This window comes from Anolis carolinensis, chromosome 4, assembly GCF_035594765.1.
Source record: "Anolis carolinensis isolate JA03-04 chromosome 4, rAnoCar3.1.pri, whole genome shotgun sequence".
In the NCBI taxonomy this organism is placed as follows: Eukaryota; Metazoa; Chordata; class Lepidosauria; order Squamata; family Dactyloidae; genus Anolis; species Anolis carolinensis.
This window is the reverse complement of record NC_085844.1, coordinates 96,131,914-96,147,314: the sequence shown is the minus strand read 5'-3', so window position 1 is coordinate 96,147,314 and position 15,401 is coordinate 96,131,914. Positions and strand designations below refer to the sequence as shown.

Here is a 15,401-nt window from a genome sequence, read left to right as displayed (position 1 = left end):
GATCTGGACCAAACTTGGCATGCATACATGATATGCCCACATTTGAATACTGGTGGGTTTTGAGGGGAATTGGCCTGGGCATTTTGGAGTTGTAAGTACTGGAATTTATAGTTCACCTGCAATCAAGGAGCACTCTGAACTCCACCAAAGATAGAATTGGACCAAACCAGCAAACAATACTGGAGGTCTTTGGGGAAAATTCACCTTGATTTGGGGAAGTCTTACATCTGTGAACCCAATCACTGATGCATCTGGACCAAACTTGGCACACATATCTGATATGTCAAAATTTGATTACTGGAGGGTTTGGGGGGAAGTGAACTTTACCCACAACCAGAGAAACTGACCTACACTGATGATGACGTGGACCATACAGCAGCCCCATGACTAACTCAACCTACTGGAGGAGTTTGAGGGGACTGACTCACCATAGTGGCAGTTATAGTTTATCCTACAGCTAGAGAGCACACTGAACCCCACCGATGATGCATCTAGAGCAAACCTGCCCAACATAACAAACTTTGAGTACTGATGGAATTTCTCACCTGGCATTATGTCAATTGTAGTTAATCTACAAACTTATGCTTTTTGTACAATTAAAAAATTGACTTTTTCAAATAACCCAGGTACCCAAGCTAGTATTTAAATAAAATTACTTGCCTTAAAAGCCAACTGTATTGTTTGAAGGGTTTTAGATGGCCTACAAACTACTGACAACGCTATTACATATTCTCGTAAGTCAATCAGACCATCTTCTTTCTACAAAGCGAACAAATCAAAATTACATTACCAATTTCAGAAAAAGTAACTCTGAAAGAAAAAGAAACCTTTCAAGTGCATGTATAAAAAGAGCACAGGAAGGCTTCTCCAGAAAGATGTGCAAACCCAAATTTCCAAAGGCTATTGTTAAGATTACATATCTACCAGTTTTTCATTTAGTAGGGGCAATTACATATTTCTGAACTCTCATAGTCTCATGTAAGTCTTAGTTATTTTGCAGAACTGGATTTCCAGAAGTTTTAATTGCATACAGTTATACTGTATGCATTTCTGAGACTTTTTGGTACTCTAGGTATAAGAGCATCTTTCAAAAGTCTTTACATAACCATTTTGCAATATATTTTCTAATGTCAGATTCCCCTACTTCGTGGTTATTCACTGTGGAGACATATCACATAAAATCTGACATAAAAATGTGAATGACAATACCATAGGAAAGAATTCCATAACAGTAAAACATACGTCTGACCTGAAATTTACTATCCGCTTCTCCCTATTGCAACCTCCCACACATTATTAAAATCTGCTCTGAAAGGTCATCCAGATTTCATGGGGGAAGAGAAAGGAAATCCAGTGTGATGGCAGATGCTATTTTTTTGCTGAGTGTATACATTTAGAATTTGCATTCTATAAATGTCTTCCAAGCATTAGAGCCCTTTTCCTTTATTTCTCTATGGTACAGACAGTGAAGAGCAGCCAATAAAATGCATAATTCAACACCATACATCTCACAACAGATCAAAGGTATGTGCGCTGTATCTTTCCATTCAATACTCATGTTTTAAAAGACAATTGTTGACAATGTAGATTGATGCTTTCTATATTACAACTGGAACAGCCAAATTACAAGGACTGGTGCCATATTTGTGCCTACAACTGCTTCGTTCTGTCCTAAAAACTTGACTGGCAACCAATGGCTCACAGACTATCCCAACTCCAGCAACTGCTTTTTAAGTAGTACCAATTTAGGGTTTAATTCAAATAATAAAAAATTTATTTAACAATTCTAAAATTAATGCATTGCTTACCTCATCAAAAAGTGCAAACATATTTTTTAATGTATCTGAAACTGGGACTTCCAAGTATTCAGCAAATTTCTTAATACTGATCCTTTTGCCTTTCATTCTCTTGGCACTTCCTGAGTAGACATCAAGTTCCTTTTCAAGTTTCTCTGGCTTTAATCTAAAAACAAAAAAGCAAAACAATGAAGATATGATGGCTTCTGTGATTAATTTTTTAAAAAAAGAAAATACCAACTGTTCTCTGTTTTTTGCGAAAAACTGAATGTAATGAGTCGTTTGGATTTCAAACTAGGTAATAGTTTCCCTTAAGTAGGGTAAAGGTTTTCCCCTGACGATAAGTCCAGTTAGGGTTTCCCTTAAGTAGCTTCCCTTAAGTCTGGAATATTGCTCCCTACATGTTCATATTTGACATTTTCTCCTCCAGTGGTGGATCATTCAAATATGCATCCTCACACTTGCAGAAAATCTCAGAAACTGTGCATAATGCAGTTTATTGGGTGTACAGTGTTCCCCCACTACTTTGCTTTTTGTGGATTCGCTGTTTTGCGGGTTTTTTTTAAATAAATACTAAAATAATAGTATAAATAATAAAATAATATTATAAATCATAAAATAATATTATAAATCCCCTTTTCTACTTCCTTCCTAAGGAGAAGGAAAAGCCAAAGGGAGAGAAAAGGAGGCTGAAGCAGTTTTGTTTTTGCCTCAAGCGCGCATGCGTGTGCTTGAGAGGCGAGGAGGGGACGGAGACACTATTTGCCAGTGAGATTGTAAACAACACAAATACAGTGTCTTTACTTTGCGGATTTTCCCTTATTGCAAGTGGTCCTAGAACGTAAACCCCGCGATAAGTGAGGGAACACTATATAGTCTGACTATAAGAAAGAGGGCCAGAACCTGGAAAGATTACTTTTTTTGGACCAAATGCCTCTAATCCACCAAAAGGCATTCTGATAAAACTTCTTTTACGAAAATGAACTTCAATGCAATATTCCAAATTTACAAAAAAACAACCCAGCTCCAATAAAGCACATGTTCCTTCTCTTTCAGTAAGCCAATAGTTTTAAGAATTATAAACAGATTTAAGTAATGTTGAACCTTTCATCTAATGTGCGGAAAGCAAGTATTATCCCACAGCAAAGTTTCTCAAACTGTGCTCCTCCAGGTGTTTTGGACTTCAGCTCCGAGAAATCCCAGCCATCTTACCAGCTGTTAGGAATTGTGGGAGCTGAAGTCTAAAACGTCTGGAGGAGCAGCTTAAGAAACTCTGCCCTAGGGAAATTATGATTTTCCTGGTTATAAGACCTGCTGCCAACTGAAACTGATGAAGACTCAGCTGAAGAAAAGTGGCAATAGGCCAATTGTAATATCTAACAATATCAACCTTTGAAATTATTTAGTTTTTCAAACAATTTTAGTTCTGGTTCATTTCTGCAATACATTGCACCTTGTTTTAGGCAACATAAAACACGGACATTCGTTTACAACAGGGGTGTCAAACTCATTTTCACTGAAGGCCCCATCAGCCTTATGGTTGCTTTCAAAGGGCTGTTGGATACATGAATGGAGAGTCCATGGATGCAGCAAGACAACTAGATTTTATTTTACATAACAGTTGGTAATCTTTGGTTTTTACTCAATTTGGGTTTCCAAATGTATTGAACAACAGCTCCCATCACTTTTGATTATCAGCCATGTGTATGGGGGATAATGGGAATTATAACCCAATAGCACTTGTGGTTCTGAGATTAAGGAAAGGTTAAATGACTTTTAGAGTCAAGAGTAATATCCACATTCAAATCCCCCTTTCCTAACTAAACAGAACAAACTTCAGCCTCCAGATGCTACTTTATCACAACTACCATCAGCTCCAGTCATGATGTCTACTGATGAGGAATACAGAAATTGCAGTCCATCTGATGGGCCACATTCGTATAATGAAATAGCAGGCCAGATTCGGTCAGTGGGCCTTGAGTTTAAGACGGGTTTTACAACAACAATGTTAACTTCTGTCTCATACTCTAAACCAGTGGTTCCCAAACTTATTAGGCCTACCGCCCCCTTTCCAGAAAAAAAATTACTCAGAGCCCCCTAGAAATGGGGGCATGGCTTAGAGTGGTGTGCGGGGCTGAGCCTCTCCCCTAGTCCAAGATGCAGGGCTGGGAGGGGGAGGTGGGCGGGGTCACAAATGGGCAGCCAGGACTGGGATGGGTGGGGTTACGAGCTCTGAGGCAGGGCTGAGCTTCTATCCCTGTCCTGTGGCGGGGCAGGGCTAGAGGAGGGGACAGGGCCTCTTCCCAAGTGCCTGACAGGGCTGAACCTCTATACCCCACCTCCGTGTTCTAAGAAGCACCTCAGGGGAGGTATACAGAGGCTCAGCCTTGTCTCGGGCTCTTGGAAGGAGGCCACGCCCCCTTCCCTAGCTCCACCCTGTGACCCAACAAGTGCCTCTGGAGAGGTATAGATTCTCAGCCCTGTCTCGGACAATTGGGAAGAAGACACACCCACTCCTCTAGCTCCGCCCCCTGTGTCCAAACAGGCGACTCAGGTGCTCCAGCACTTGGGAAGAGGCCCCGCCCAGCCCCTGCCCCCATGTCCTAATAGGTGCCATCACCGCCCCCTGGATCACTGCAGCGCCCACCAGGGGGCGGTAGCACCCACTTTGGGAATTACTGCTCTAAACACCGTTAAACCGAACTATATCATTTTTGTTGTTAATTGTTGTCAGGTTGGCTTCTTACCTATGGCAACTCTAAGCATTAAAAACCTCCAAGCCACTCTATCATCAACAGCCGTGTTTAGGTCTTGCAGATTCAGACAATGGTTTGCTTGATTGGATCTATCCATATAGATTGGAGTCTTCCTCTTTTGACTACCTTAACAAGCATTATTCCCTTTTCTAGAGAGTCATTTCCTATGTTATGTCTAAAGTAGGACAGTCAGTGCCGGATTAACCATTGTGATTAGGTGTGCTTAAGCACAGGGCCCCATTGGCCGGTGAGGCGGGGTGGGGGGTGGGGGGAAAGGAATCTTCCTGACATTTTTTTAATACAATGGATTTTGCTTATGTGGTGCAATTCTAAATTTGAAGGTATTCTTTTTAAGAGTGATTCCAGACATAATGATAGAGTTGATAGTCTATGGGAGTGTGCCACAAAGAAGGTAGTGTAGGCCTACTGGGCTGGCCTCCTTTAGGGCCCGAGGAAGGGGGCACATAACTTAATTAGCACAGGGTGTCATTTGTTGTAAACCCAGTACTGAGGGCAGTGTCAGTTTAGTTATCTTGGCTTCTAGGGAACATTTATTTACACATTTATTAGGGTTTTTTAAGCAGTCCACGGTTACAGAATTTAATTATTCAAATATATGGTTTTGCACACCAATAGATCTACTTACCCAAGACTTCTTACAAGTTTTGCAAATTCTAATAGACAAGTATTTGAAGGGAGGCGGAGTTGTCCTTCAGCCAAAGCCAGCTGGCAGTCTTCAAAAGTATAGTCTGTGACTGAAACTCCAAGTGCCCTATAGTGAAGAAAATATGTACACAATTATAAATTATGCTGACAAGAAATGGACTACTCCTTCTATTTCACTATCTTACAAATCTTCACTTTCCAAAAGGCAATATTTTCTTTATAAAATTTAATCTCATTAATTTTCATGCAGTGAGATTATATAAGCAAAGTCAGTACTGCATCAGAATAAGCAGATGTGACCCTATGCTATCAGAAAGGGAAGGTCACTTACTTTGCCATTATACGTCTGACGTTATTTGCATACAAAGATGGATTCTTCCTTTCTTCTTCAGAAGGTATATACACAGGCAAAAACTGTGAGCAGAAAAATTGTGTGAAGTTTCAAAACAATATCATAATCATGTGCAACCATACACTAATTATGTTGCTTTTACGGTAACAGGGACAGAAAGTAAAGAGCAGAAAACAAAGACCACTGCACCACTCTGTAGCTGTAACAACATAAGAAGCATTGGCAAGGTTTTTCAAGATTAAGTCATTATCTTACAAAACATGTTAGGTTTTTTAAAGTGACTAAATTATTATGTTAGTGCTAATCAGTATGTTCTTTTTCTTCATTGTTTTATTTTTTCCACCACTCAAATATAATAATAATAATAATAATAATAATAATAATAATAATAATAATAATAATTTTATTTCTATCCCACCACCATCTCCCCGAAGGGGATTGGGGCGGCCAACAAAATGCAGTGAATATGCCATTTTCCTCTTTAGAGCACTGCAGATAAATAATGTGTAACACTCAGAGGTACTCACTCCATGTGGTCTATAGCACAATGAACAACAAAGGATATTAGATTTTTCTGATCATTATGGTTTTACTGTTCTTTACTTCTTCACCTATGCAGATTTCCATTTATATAATGATGTGAACACTTCAACACTTCCATGTTCAGAAGTGTAACTGAAGAAAAACCACACGGGTTGGAAAATGGTAGGGAGTTTGCTATTGTAAAGGGAGAGGGAAAATTCTATACTTTAATATTTATATTTATTTTGTAGGCTTTTTCCATTATAGCATTATAACAATTTTTTTTTTTTTAAATATTATCCTAAGTCAATATTCAGGGAATACTAACCTCTATTTCCACAAAATTATGAAACTGGCATAAAGTAAGCCACAAAATTTTCAGCCTTGAAGGGAAAACAGAAACAAGTTTTTTTCATTTATAGGTTCATAGGTTATTATCCATTCTGCAACTATAATTAGAATGTACGCCATTTTCTTTTAAAAAGCTATTCTATGTATGAATATGCCTTGCTCATTACATAACCAATTGGCTAAGCATAGGTTCTGTCATTTATAAGTTATTATTTTGCATATTGCTCTTTAAATACACTACAGCCACCAGTTAAAAATTGAAGAAGTATAGCTTAAAGTGAGGTAGTGAGTAGGAAAACATAATGCTCTAAACAATAAACAAATTGGTGAAGTAGTATAGGAAGACTTACGCTCCTGGACCTTGCCACGTCCATGTAATTGTATCCTATGTATAAAAGAAATACATTCCACTATAATCAGCTGGCTAACAGATTCTTCTAATTAGCATTGTGTGGGTTTCTGTTGTTCAAATCATTATGACTGAAGATGACCTTAAGGTGAACCTAACAAGGGTTTTTCTTGGTAAAGTTTGATCAGAGGGGTCTTTGCTTCTCTTTCAAGCCAAGATTATCACTTGGCCAAGGTTGCCCAGTTAATTTTCATCGCTGAGCAGGGATTTGAACCCTGGTTTCCAGAGGCACAGTGCAATGCTCAAACCACTACACCATGCTAGCTTTGTGTATATGTATACACACACATAAAAATATATGCACACATACACACCAATGCATATATCGACTTAAAAGTCCATATCTCTACTATTCCTTTTTCAATGTATTTGTCACAAGGATGCATAACTTATAGCCAGCAATTTCTGTTTACGAAACACTGATTAAAAAATTCTTAGTGCCCTCTAGTGACAGCAAAGTAGCATTTGAGTTACAGGACATACCATACAACCTGGTGTTTATTTGTTCAAAAACTTAAAGGTTCTTTCCATAACAGTGTGCATTCGGCAGATATATCCCTAATCAGGATGGAATCCATTGCTTCCTAGGTTGGTTCAAAATACGAATGTAAGAAAAGATATCCTATAGTCCAAGATACTAAGCCAAATTCAGGGGAAACTTTGTTGGCAATGCAGCAATACATTCAAAAATCCACAACACAGTAATACCTTCCCTGGGCCAATAAAAAAGCATGGCATACATTATGCATTCTTTTGAAGATCTAATGGCTTCTTTATCAGGCAAAGATGTTAAAAATGGAGGGCGAAATTGATAATATTAGGTTTTACGTTTTATCTTATGATGTTGCTTTTTTGTCAGCTAATTTTGTCTAGAGGGTTATCAATGCAGAGGCCACTCCCTTTTTAGTCATTGGGGAATTAGGAAAGAGGAACCAAAATCAAGTACAGTAATAAATTTGAAACTCCACTAAGAAAATATGTAGGAGGTTCACTCTGACATAGTCACTTTTTTCTTCTCCTCCTGTATTTTTTTAAATCTCTGCCTGATGAAGAAGCTTATAGAATTTTGAAAGTTTGCATTATGATTTTGTGTATTTCAGTTGGTATTGCTATTTTGTGGATTTTGGAATTTGTTGTATCTTTTGCTTTGCTAGATACACATAAAGAGAAATAAAGAAAGAATATATTCTCTGCCAAATTGATATCCATTTTAGGAAGATACACTTAAAACTTACCAATTTGTTTGGATAACGTAGAATCACTGGTTGGACAGGCACACCAGGGATAAATGCTCCTACAAGACACATGGAACACATATAATTAGAACACTTTCTTTTTACAAACTTTTGATGGGCTTAGTCATACAAATTCAGACTCACTAGAATTTCATTGAGTCTCTGTAAGCATAGCTGCATTAAATCCAGCGTGAACTATGATTCTGTTGCCCTTGTGTTTAGACTTATATAATAGTTTATTTATCCTTCAGTGTCCTGAGGGTCATCTACCAGAGACATAAAGAAATCTGCATTAAAAGAGTATGCAGACACGCACATAGTCCTAAGCACTGAAAACAGAAACATGTACAAATAACAATATAGTCAAATCTGAAGACCATACCCAAGTCAATTTACAAGATGACATACTTTAAAAAAAAAAGTCTGTTTTTTCCATGCTGGAATACAAACCTCTCAACATTCCAGTAAAACTTTCCAGTAAAACAGGCTTTTCTGAATTTTTGTTTAACCCAGAAGATCTCTTTCCAAAGCCATTTCCCACAGATATTGAAGACCACTGTTGTTTACTCATGAACTAGTGAAACCTGTTAAACCAAGGAAGCTAAGTCTAGGCCTCTTTCACTCTCTTTGTTTGTCTCAACAACAAAGAAAATGACAGAGACTAGTATTATTAAGTCAGGCTTCTGAAATTCAGGCTCACTGTTGATTTAACATTGAAACAACTTGAAACTGCCTTTTCTAGAAGTCTCTATAATAGTGGTGGTTTGAACTCACACTCCACAAAAGGTCACATTCACAAACAGGATTAGGTAGTAACTAAATCAACAATTCTTTGGATATCCCCTAAAAGAATACAGTATTTTTGAATTGTATATTTCTTTATCTCTGCATCTACAGTTTCATTTGTTTACTATTCCAATTCCATCTCTTTCTCTCACATATGTACTTAGTTGGGTCTGTGTAACTGATTCCAGCTAATTCCAAATGAAATTGGGCCAATTTTTATGCTCAAATATTATTAACTTAGTTCTGGAGAAGAATGGTAAAATCCAAAATATATTCAGACCAATGTGGAGGTTCAGGAGTAAAAAATACAAAGGGAACCAAGAAAGGGTGTCTCCAGAGGACTATACAAGGAAAACACTACAATGGTCTTAGAGAAGCAAGCTGCCTTTTGTTCATTCTTATCTGTAATATGAATTCTGGGGCAACAATTTCACCAGGACTCTCCAATCACAGTGCTTGTGGGAAGGAATTATATGAAGTCAACACGTTTTATAGTCACTTATTATCTACAATGTTTCATTAATTTACTAGAGTTAGCTGTTAGTACAAGCTCATGAAAGAGGTGTGTCAAAGAGTTAGGAGGTTGCTAACAATCTTTTGAGGTGGCCTCTTTTTTAAACTGAGTAATCTAGTTTAACTCAGAGGATTCTGTCTATCCTTCTTGTAAATTTAGGTAATAATGTGTGTGTATGTTGAACATGCTAAAATGTATCCCCGCCCCAATTAGCTCAAACTATTATTATGCAGTCTGATTTGTTTAATCATGTTGATTTTTTTAAAAAATCATCTCTCTAGTCTTTCCATCTGTCTTTGTGTGCAATTTTACATTCATTGAGTCTGCCAACAAGGCATTAATTTTATTCACAAAGCAAGTATATACACACACATACAGAGAACATCTAGTTCATACTGTGAAGCAAGGCAAACTCTGTTTTATAATTAATTTAATTCCTAATGGATGAGCATAATATATTTTGCTTATACAACGTTAACATACTACTGATAGTTTAACCATTCACTTGTTGCCATTACCTTTGTTGCTGTTGCATGCTTTCAACTCATTTTTTCTGTTGGTGACTCTAAAATAAACCTATCATAGGTTTTTCTGGGATGGAAGTGTATGTATGGCTTACCCAAGGTTTCCATGGCTGAATAGGGAATTGAACCCTGGTCCTCCAAAGTCACACTCCAATGATGAAACCGCAACACTAAGCTTACACAACATAAAGCCCATGGGCTGCATGCAGCCCACAAAGGGCTTCCCTGTGGCCCATGGGGGGGGGGGGCTGGACTTCCCCTTACTGGTTGGTCCTTCTCCTGCCTGCCTTCCTGGTCAGAACTGGCCTGATCAGAAGGCAAAGGAAGGGCTGACCTGTGAAGGGGAAGGCCAGGCCCAAGAGTGCAAGCCTGGTGAACGCTCAAGGAGACAGGATGAGAAGGGAGGGAGAAAGGGAACTAGAAAGGAAGGAAGAATGGACAGAAGAAAGGAAGAAATAAGAAAAGAAACTGAGGTGCTAAAAACCTGTTTGTAGCCCCAAGAAGCTTAGCCTATTTCAGGGGTCCCCAAACTTTTTAAGCCAAGGGCCGGTCCACAATCCTTCAGACTGTTGAGGGGCCAGATTATCGTTTGAAAAAAAAAATACAAACAAATTCTGATGAACACTGCACATGTCTTATTTGTAGTGCAAAAACAACAAGAACAATGAAAAAACAATACAATATTTAAAAATAAAAATAATTTTAACCAACATACATTTATCAGGGATTCAATGGGAAGTGTGCTCCTGCTTCTGGTCAATGAGATAGTCAAGTTAATTAGGGTTGTTGTTGTTGTTGTTGTTGTTGTGTGCCTTCAAGTCATTTCAGACTTTGGGTGAGCCTAAGTCTAAAATGTATTTATTTATTATTTATTTATTTACTGCATTTATTTACTACATTTGTATCACACCCTTCTCACCCCAAAGGGGGCTCAGAGTGGCTTACAAATTATATGTACATACAATATATTATGTTATTAGCATAGCACAATATTAGCATTATATATTACTTTATTGAACTATACCACTATACTGTAATATTATTAGTAATATTATATGTAATATAGAATATATAATTAGTATTATTATATGGTATTATTATTAGTGTTATATTGTATTACATTATAATATTATTATCAATATTATATGTATATACAATATATTATATTATAAAACTGAGGGCGGGGGCCAGGTAAATGATCCGGCCCCCAGGCCTTAGTTTGGGGACCCCTGGCCTATTTCATTTCAGCCCAAGTTGTGCAGGCCTGAACTACATCATGCTGGCTCTAGTACAACTTAATCATAAGGCATGATCTTCAGCAGTTATACAACTACAGTGCCCCAGGGAAGCAGTAAGGCTGACAATAGAGCAGAAAAATACCAGGACCCAAGCAGAAAGATCCATAGGGCAAGTTTCACCCTTTCTTATTCCCAAGTGAGAAGACTAGCCAGAGAATGGTGTAAGGAGGGGTCTGGGGAATGCACAGGACCACTGTAAAAATATTTAGTGCACTACTTCCATCCACCCTAGCTCTTGTTTTTTACTAGCACTTCTTTGGTACAGTTTTTCTACTTTAAAGTTTGGGGGACTCTTGTGGTTCTAGGAATGTGCTCTTGATACAGGTGAGACTATGGCAGGATGTAAGCAGCATGTATGGCACTCAACTGTATAATATATCTTTAAAATGTGTAGATTTTTAAAAGAAAAATAAAACTCTAAATGTTCCAAGTACAAAATTCCATAAAGCTCCTGATAAATTCCTTTTATCAGGATTCATCTTGAATGTCAGGTCAGTGATATACACACATTTCATGCAGATATAGGAAAAATATTGAAGAAGTTATAGCTGGTTTTGTTTCTCAATGTATGTCAATAACAGGGCTGGTGATCTGGATTTCTACATCTTGATTCAGCTGTGGGTTAAGATCAGATGGATTCCAAATCAATCAGAGCTGGATCCATATTGCCAGACTGGGCTCTGAACTGAATCAGGAGATCCTTGCAAGATTTCTACCTACTTAGCTAGCTGTCTGTCTAGTAATTTAGAGTACTACATGCTAGATCATTAACTCATCAAACTCAGTTTGGTTTCTAACAGAACTACAATGAAGGCTGCAGTATGGGTTTGGACCTATTCCATCAACTTCCATCAGCTATCTCCCAAACAAACACTCCTCTAGAGGTTGTAGCAGGACTGCATTTACACAGAATTATCTACTGCTTTTACTTTGTTCATTTCTGATGAGATCAGATCTAGCCATGTAATAGATCCCTTAGTAATATGTAGACTGGATTACTGCATTCTGTCCTGCATAGCACAATTTAAAGATTAATTAACTTTTAAAAACCATATCTTCTCTAGCAATGTTCCTCAGGCTATCTTATGTGGGTGAAGAGCAATTACATTTTTTCTAGTGCACCAGGGACCAGTACCATATTTGTGCTCATTAATAACAATTGTTTCTTTCCTTTCTTAAAACATCCAGGGAAAGACAGTAGTGCTGTTCTGTATTACAATTTGAGAAGTACTGCTCTGTATTACAAAGTGACATATATCTTCTATCATTTTATACTATAATTTAAAGTGATTATAAATTACATGATTATATTATACTGAAATAATTAACATTAACCTGGGATATACTGAAAAAATGGCATCTGTGCTCAAGCGTTCAAGGAATAAATTATCTGAGATGATATGGTTGAATCAAGACGTACACAAAAGGTGTCAGTGGACGAATCTAACTACATATGCATTTTAACACTTTATAATCCGTGTTTCAATAGAGTTTAATATAGTTTTAATTGACCTTGGTACTGTTTTATTGTTTATTGATTTTGTCGTTGTTTTATTGAATGTGTTTTGGGGCAATGGAATTTTGCCGACTGTTTTAAGCCGCTCTGAGTCCCTACGGGTGAGAAGGGCAGGGTAAAAATGATGTAAATAAAATAAATAAATAAATAAATAAAATACAGTAGGCACATACACACAATTTTTGTAGACAGCAGAACCCATCAATGTAGGGAAATAAAGTACGGGTTATAAAGGGACCCTGCAATGCTGTTCAAGACCCATATAAAAGGATAGCAGAATAGATTTATTTTACCACCTCTCTTCTGAAAGAGCTAAGCAAAAGGTAGGATTATCATTCTCTTAGTTATGATGCTTGAATTGGCTAGCATATTGGCTAAACTTTAAGGATTAGCAAAACATAGTAACAGACAGACATATCTGGGGATAGCTACCATTTAAGGCAGTTTGAAGGTAGCTTGAAAACATGGTGTTTATATGAACACATGCTGCAGCACACTTTAAAGTTTTTAAGCCAAGACAACAAAAGTTGAGGAATACTCCAAAATAGAGTTCTTAATGTGCACCAACGTGATGTAGTGTAAACCACATTGCATGAAAAGAGTGATTAAGAGACAAGATGCTCCAGCAATTTGCATGTGTGCATTATGGATGGGAGAATTGGAAAAAAAACAACACTCTGCATTCTCTGCAGCTGCCAAGCTGCAGATGCTGTGGATCCTGCAACCTGGTTGAGGCCAGTCTCTGCAGTATGTATGAGCACCAGCCAGGCTTCAAACCAGTTCCAGGACTTCCTATATAATCAACCATTTCCTTCTCTGCCAATTTCACACCAACTTAACTGGTCAGTGTAGATGTACTCAGGTCTCCTAGTTATCTGCAGAAGACTGGTGGGTACATTACCTGTTTTAATCTTTGGCAAATATTTCCATATCCATTAACTGATTTTATTGGATGATAAAACGAGGACCATCCAAGTATGGAAATAATGACCTATTACATCTCAGAACTTTAAAGTTGCAGCAAAAAACAAAAACATCATGGAAAGAAGTGACAAGTGGAGTGCCGCAGGGCTCCGTCCTGGGCCCGGTTCTGTTCAACATCTTTATTAACGACTTAGACGAAGGGTTAGAAGGCACGATCATCAAGTTTGCAGACGACACAAAACTGGGAGGGATAGCTAACACTCCAGAAGACAGGAGCAGAATTCAAAACGATCTTGACAGACTAGAGAGATGGGCCAAAACTAACAAAATGAAGTTCAACAGGGACAAATGCAAGATACTTCACTTCGGCAGAAAAAATGGAAATCAAAGATACAGAATGGGGGACGCCTGGCTTGACAGCAGTGTGTGCGAAAAAGACCTTGGAGTCCTCGTGGACAACAAGTTAAACATGAGCCAACAATGTGATGCGGCTGCTAAAAAAGCCAATGGGATTCTGGCCTGCATCAATAGGGGAATAGCGTCTAGATCCAGGGAAGTTATGCTCCCCCTCTATTCTGCCTTGGTCAGACCACACCTGGAATACTGTGTCCAATTTTGGGCACCACAGTTGAAGGGAGATGTTGACAAGCTGGAAAGTGTCCAGAGGAGGGCGACTAAAATGATTAAGGGTCTGGAGAACAAGCCCTATGAGGAGCGGCTTAAAGAGCTGGGCATGTTTAGCCTGCAGAAGAGAAGGCTGAGAGGAGACATGATAGCCATGTACAAATATGTGAAGGGAAGTCATAGGGAAGAGGGAGCAAGCTTGTTTTCTGCTGCCCTGCAGACTAGGACACGGAACAATGGCTTCAAACTACAGGAAAGGAGATTCCACCTGAACATCAGGAAGAACTTCCTCACTGTGAGAGCTGTTCGACAGTGGAACTCTCTCCCCGGGGCTGTGGTGGAGGCTCCTTCCTTGGAGGCTTTTAAGCAGAGGCTGGATGGCCATCTGTCGGGGGTGCTTTGAATGCGATTTCCTGCTTCTTAGCAGGGGGTTGGACTAGATGGCCCATGTGGTCTCTTCCAACTCTACTATTCTATGATTCTATGATTCTATAACAAAACAAAACAATGGAATACTCTTTCTCCTACAAAATTATATTACGAAAAGCACAGGAGTTCCAGCTTCCTTCTTCATTAGGAAGCTCTCGTGCATGCTTGGAAACATTTTTAAAATTCCATACATTTAGAGAATTCAGCTAGTGTCATTAATACTCAGAAAAGATTATGTTGCCATAGTAAGGTTTTAAATATTTGAGGCCAAACTTTTTTCCCAACACACCCTCACTTACATTGATAACAGACGGTTAAGAAACTTCCAGTGTGACTGAACTTAACTGGATGACAGTAAGCAAGTGTAAGGACAGAATACAAGACACACAGAGAGATTGAAGTGACAGAATGGCATTTCAATTATTTTAGTATTTAGTAAATACTAAAACTTGGATACTATTAGTAGTCCCAGCTAAAGTAGACCCACAGAATCAATTGTTAAATGGTATGTCAAAACTTTTGCAAATTTTACTGGTTTATTCGTTTTCCTGTAGTTGGAACTGACAAAAGCATTGAGGACAGATTTGGGAAGTAAATAAGACTCGCCATTACATTTATTATTATTTTCTTTTTTAAAAAGAAACCAGACATTATTAACAGCACTTTTGATTTTTTAACTGTTCAAACAACACATCTAAA

The 15,401-nt window shown here is 38.1% G+C and overlaps 1 protein-coding gene across 1 annotated transcript in view; it reads right to left on the bottom strand.

The window, feature by feature from the left end:
* lpcat1 (lysophosphatidylcholine acyltransferase 1) overlaps nucleotides 1–15,401 on the bottom strand; it is a 73,469-nt gene that overhangs the window by 19,547 nt on the left and 38,521 nt on the right. Inside the window, exons 6-12 of the mRNA XM_016992948.2 lie at nucleotides 8,088–8,146; nucleotides 6,794–6,828; nucleotides 6,421–6,475; nucleotides 5,550–5,632; nucleotides 5,199–5,324; nucleotides 1,809–1,962; nucleotides 661–759 (exon numbers count right to left, since the gene is read on the bottom strand). Coding sequence (XP_016848437.1) covers nucleotides 661–759; nucleotides 1,809–1,962; nucleotides 5,199–5,324; nucleotides 5,550–5,632; nucleotides 6,421–6,475; nucleotides 6,794–6,828; nucleotides 8,088–8,146 — 611 coding nt within the window. The remainder of the gene's footprint in view (nucleotides 1–660; nucleotides 760–1,808; nucleotides 1,963–5,198; nucleotides 5,325–5,549; nucleotides 5,633–6,420; nucleotides 6,476–6,793; nucleotides 6,829–8,087; nucleotides 8,147–15,401) is intronic.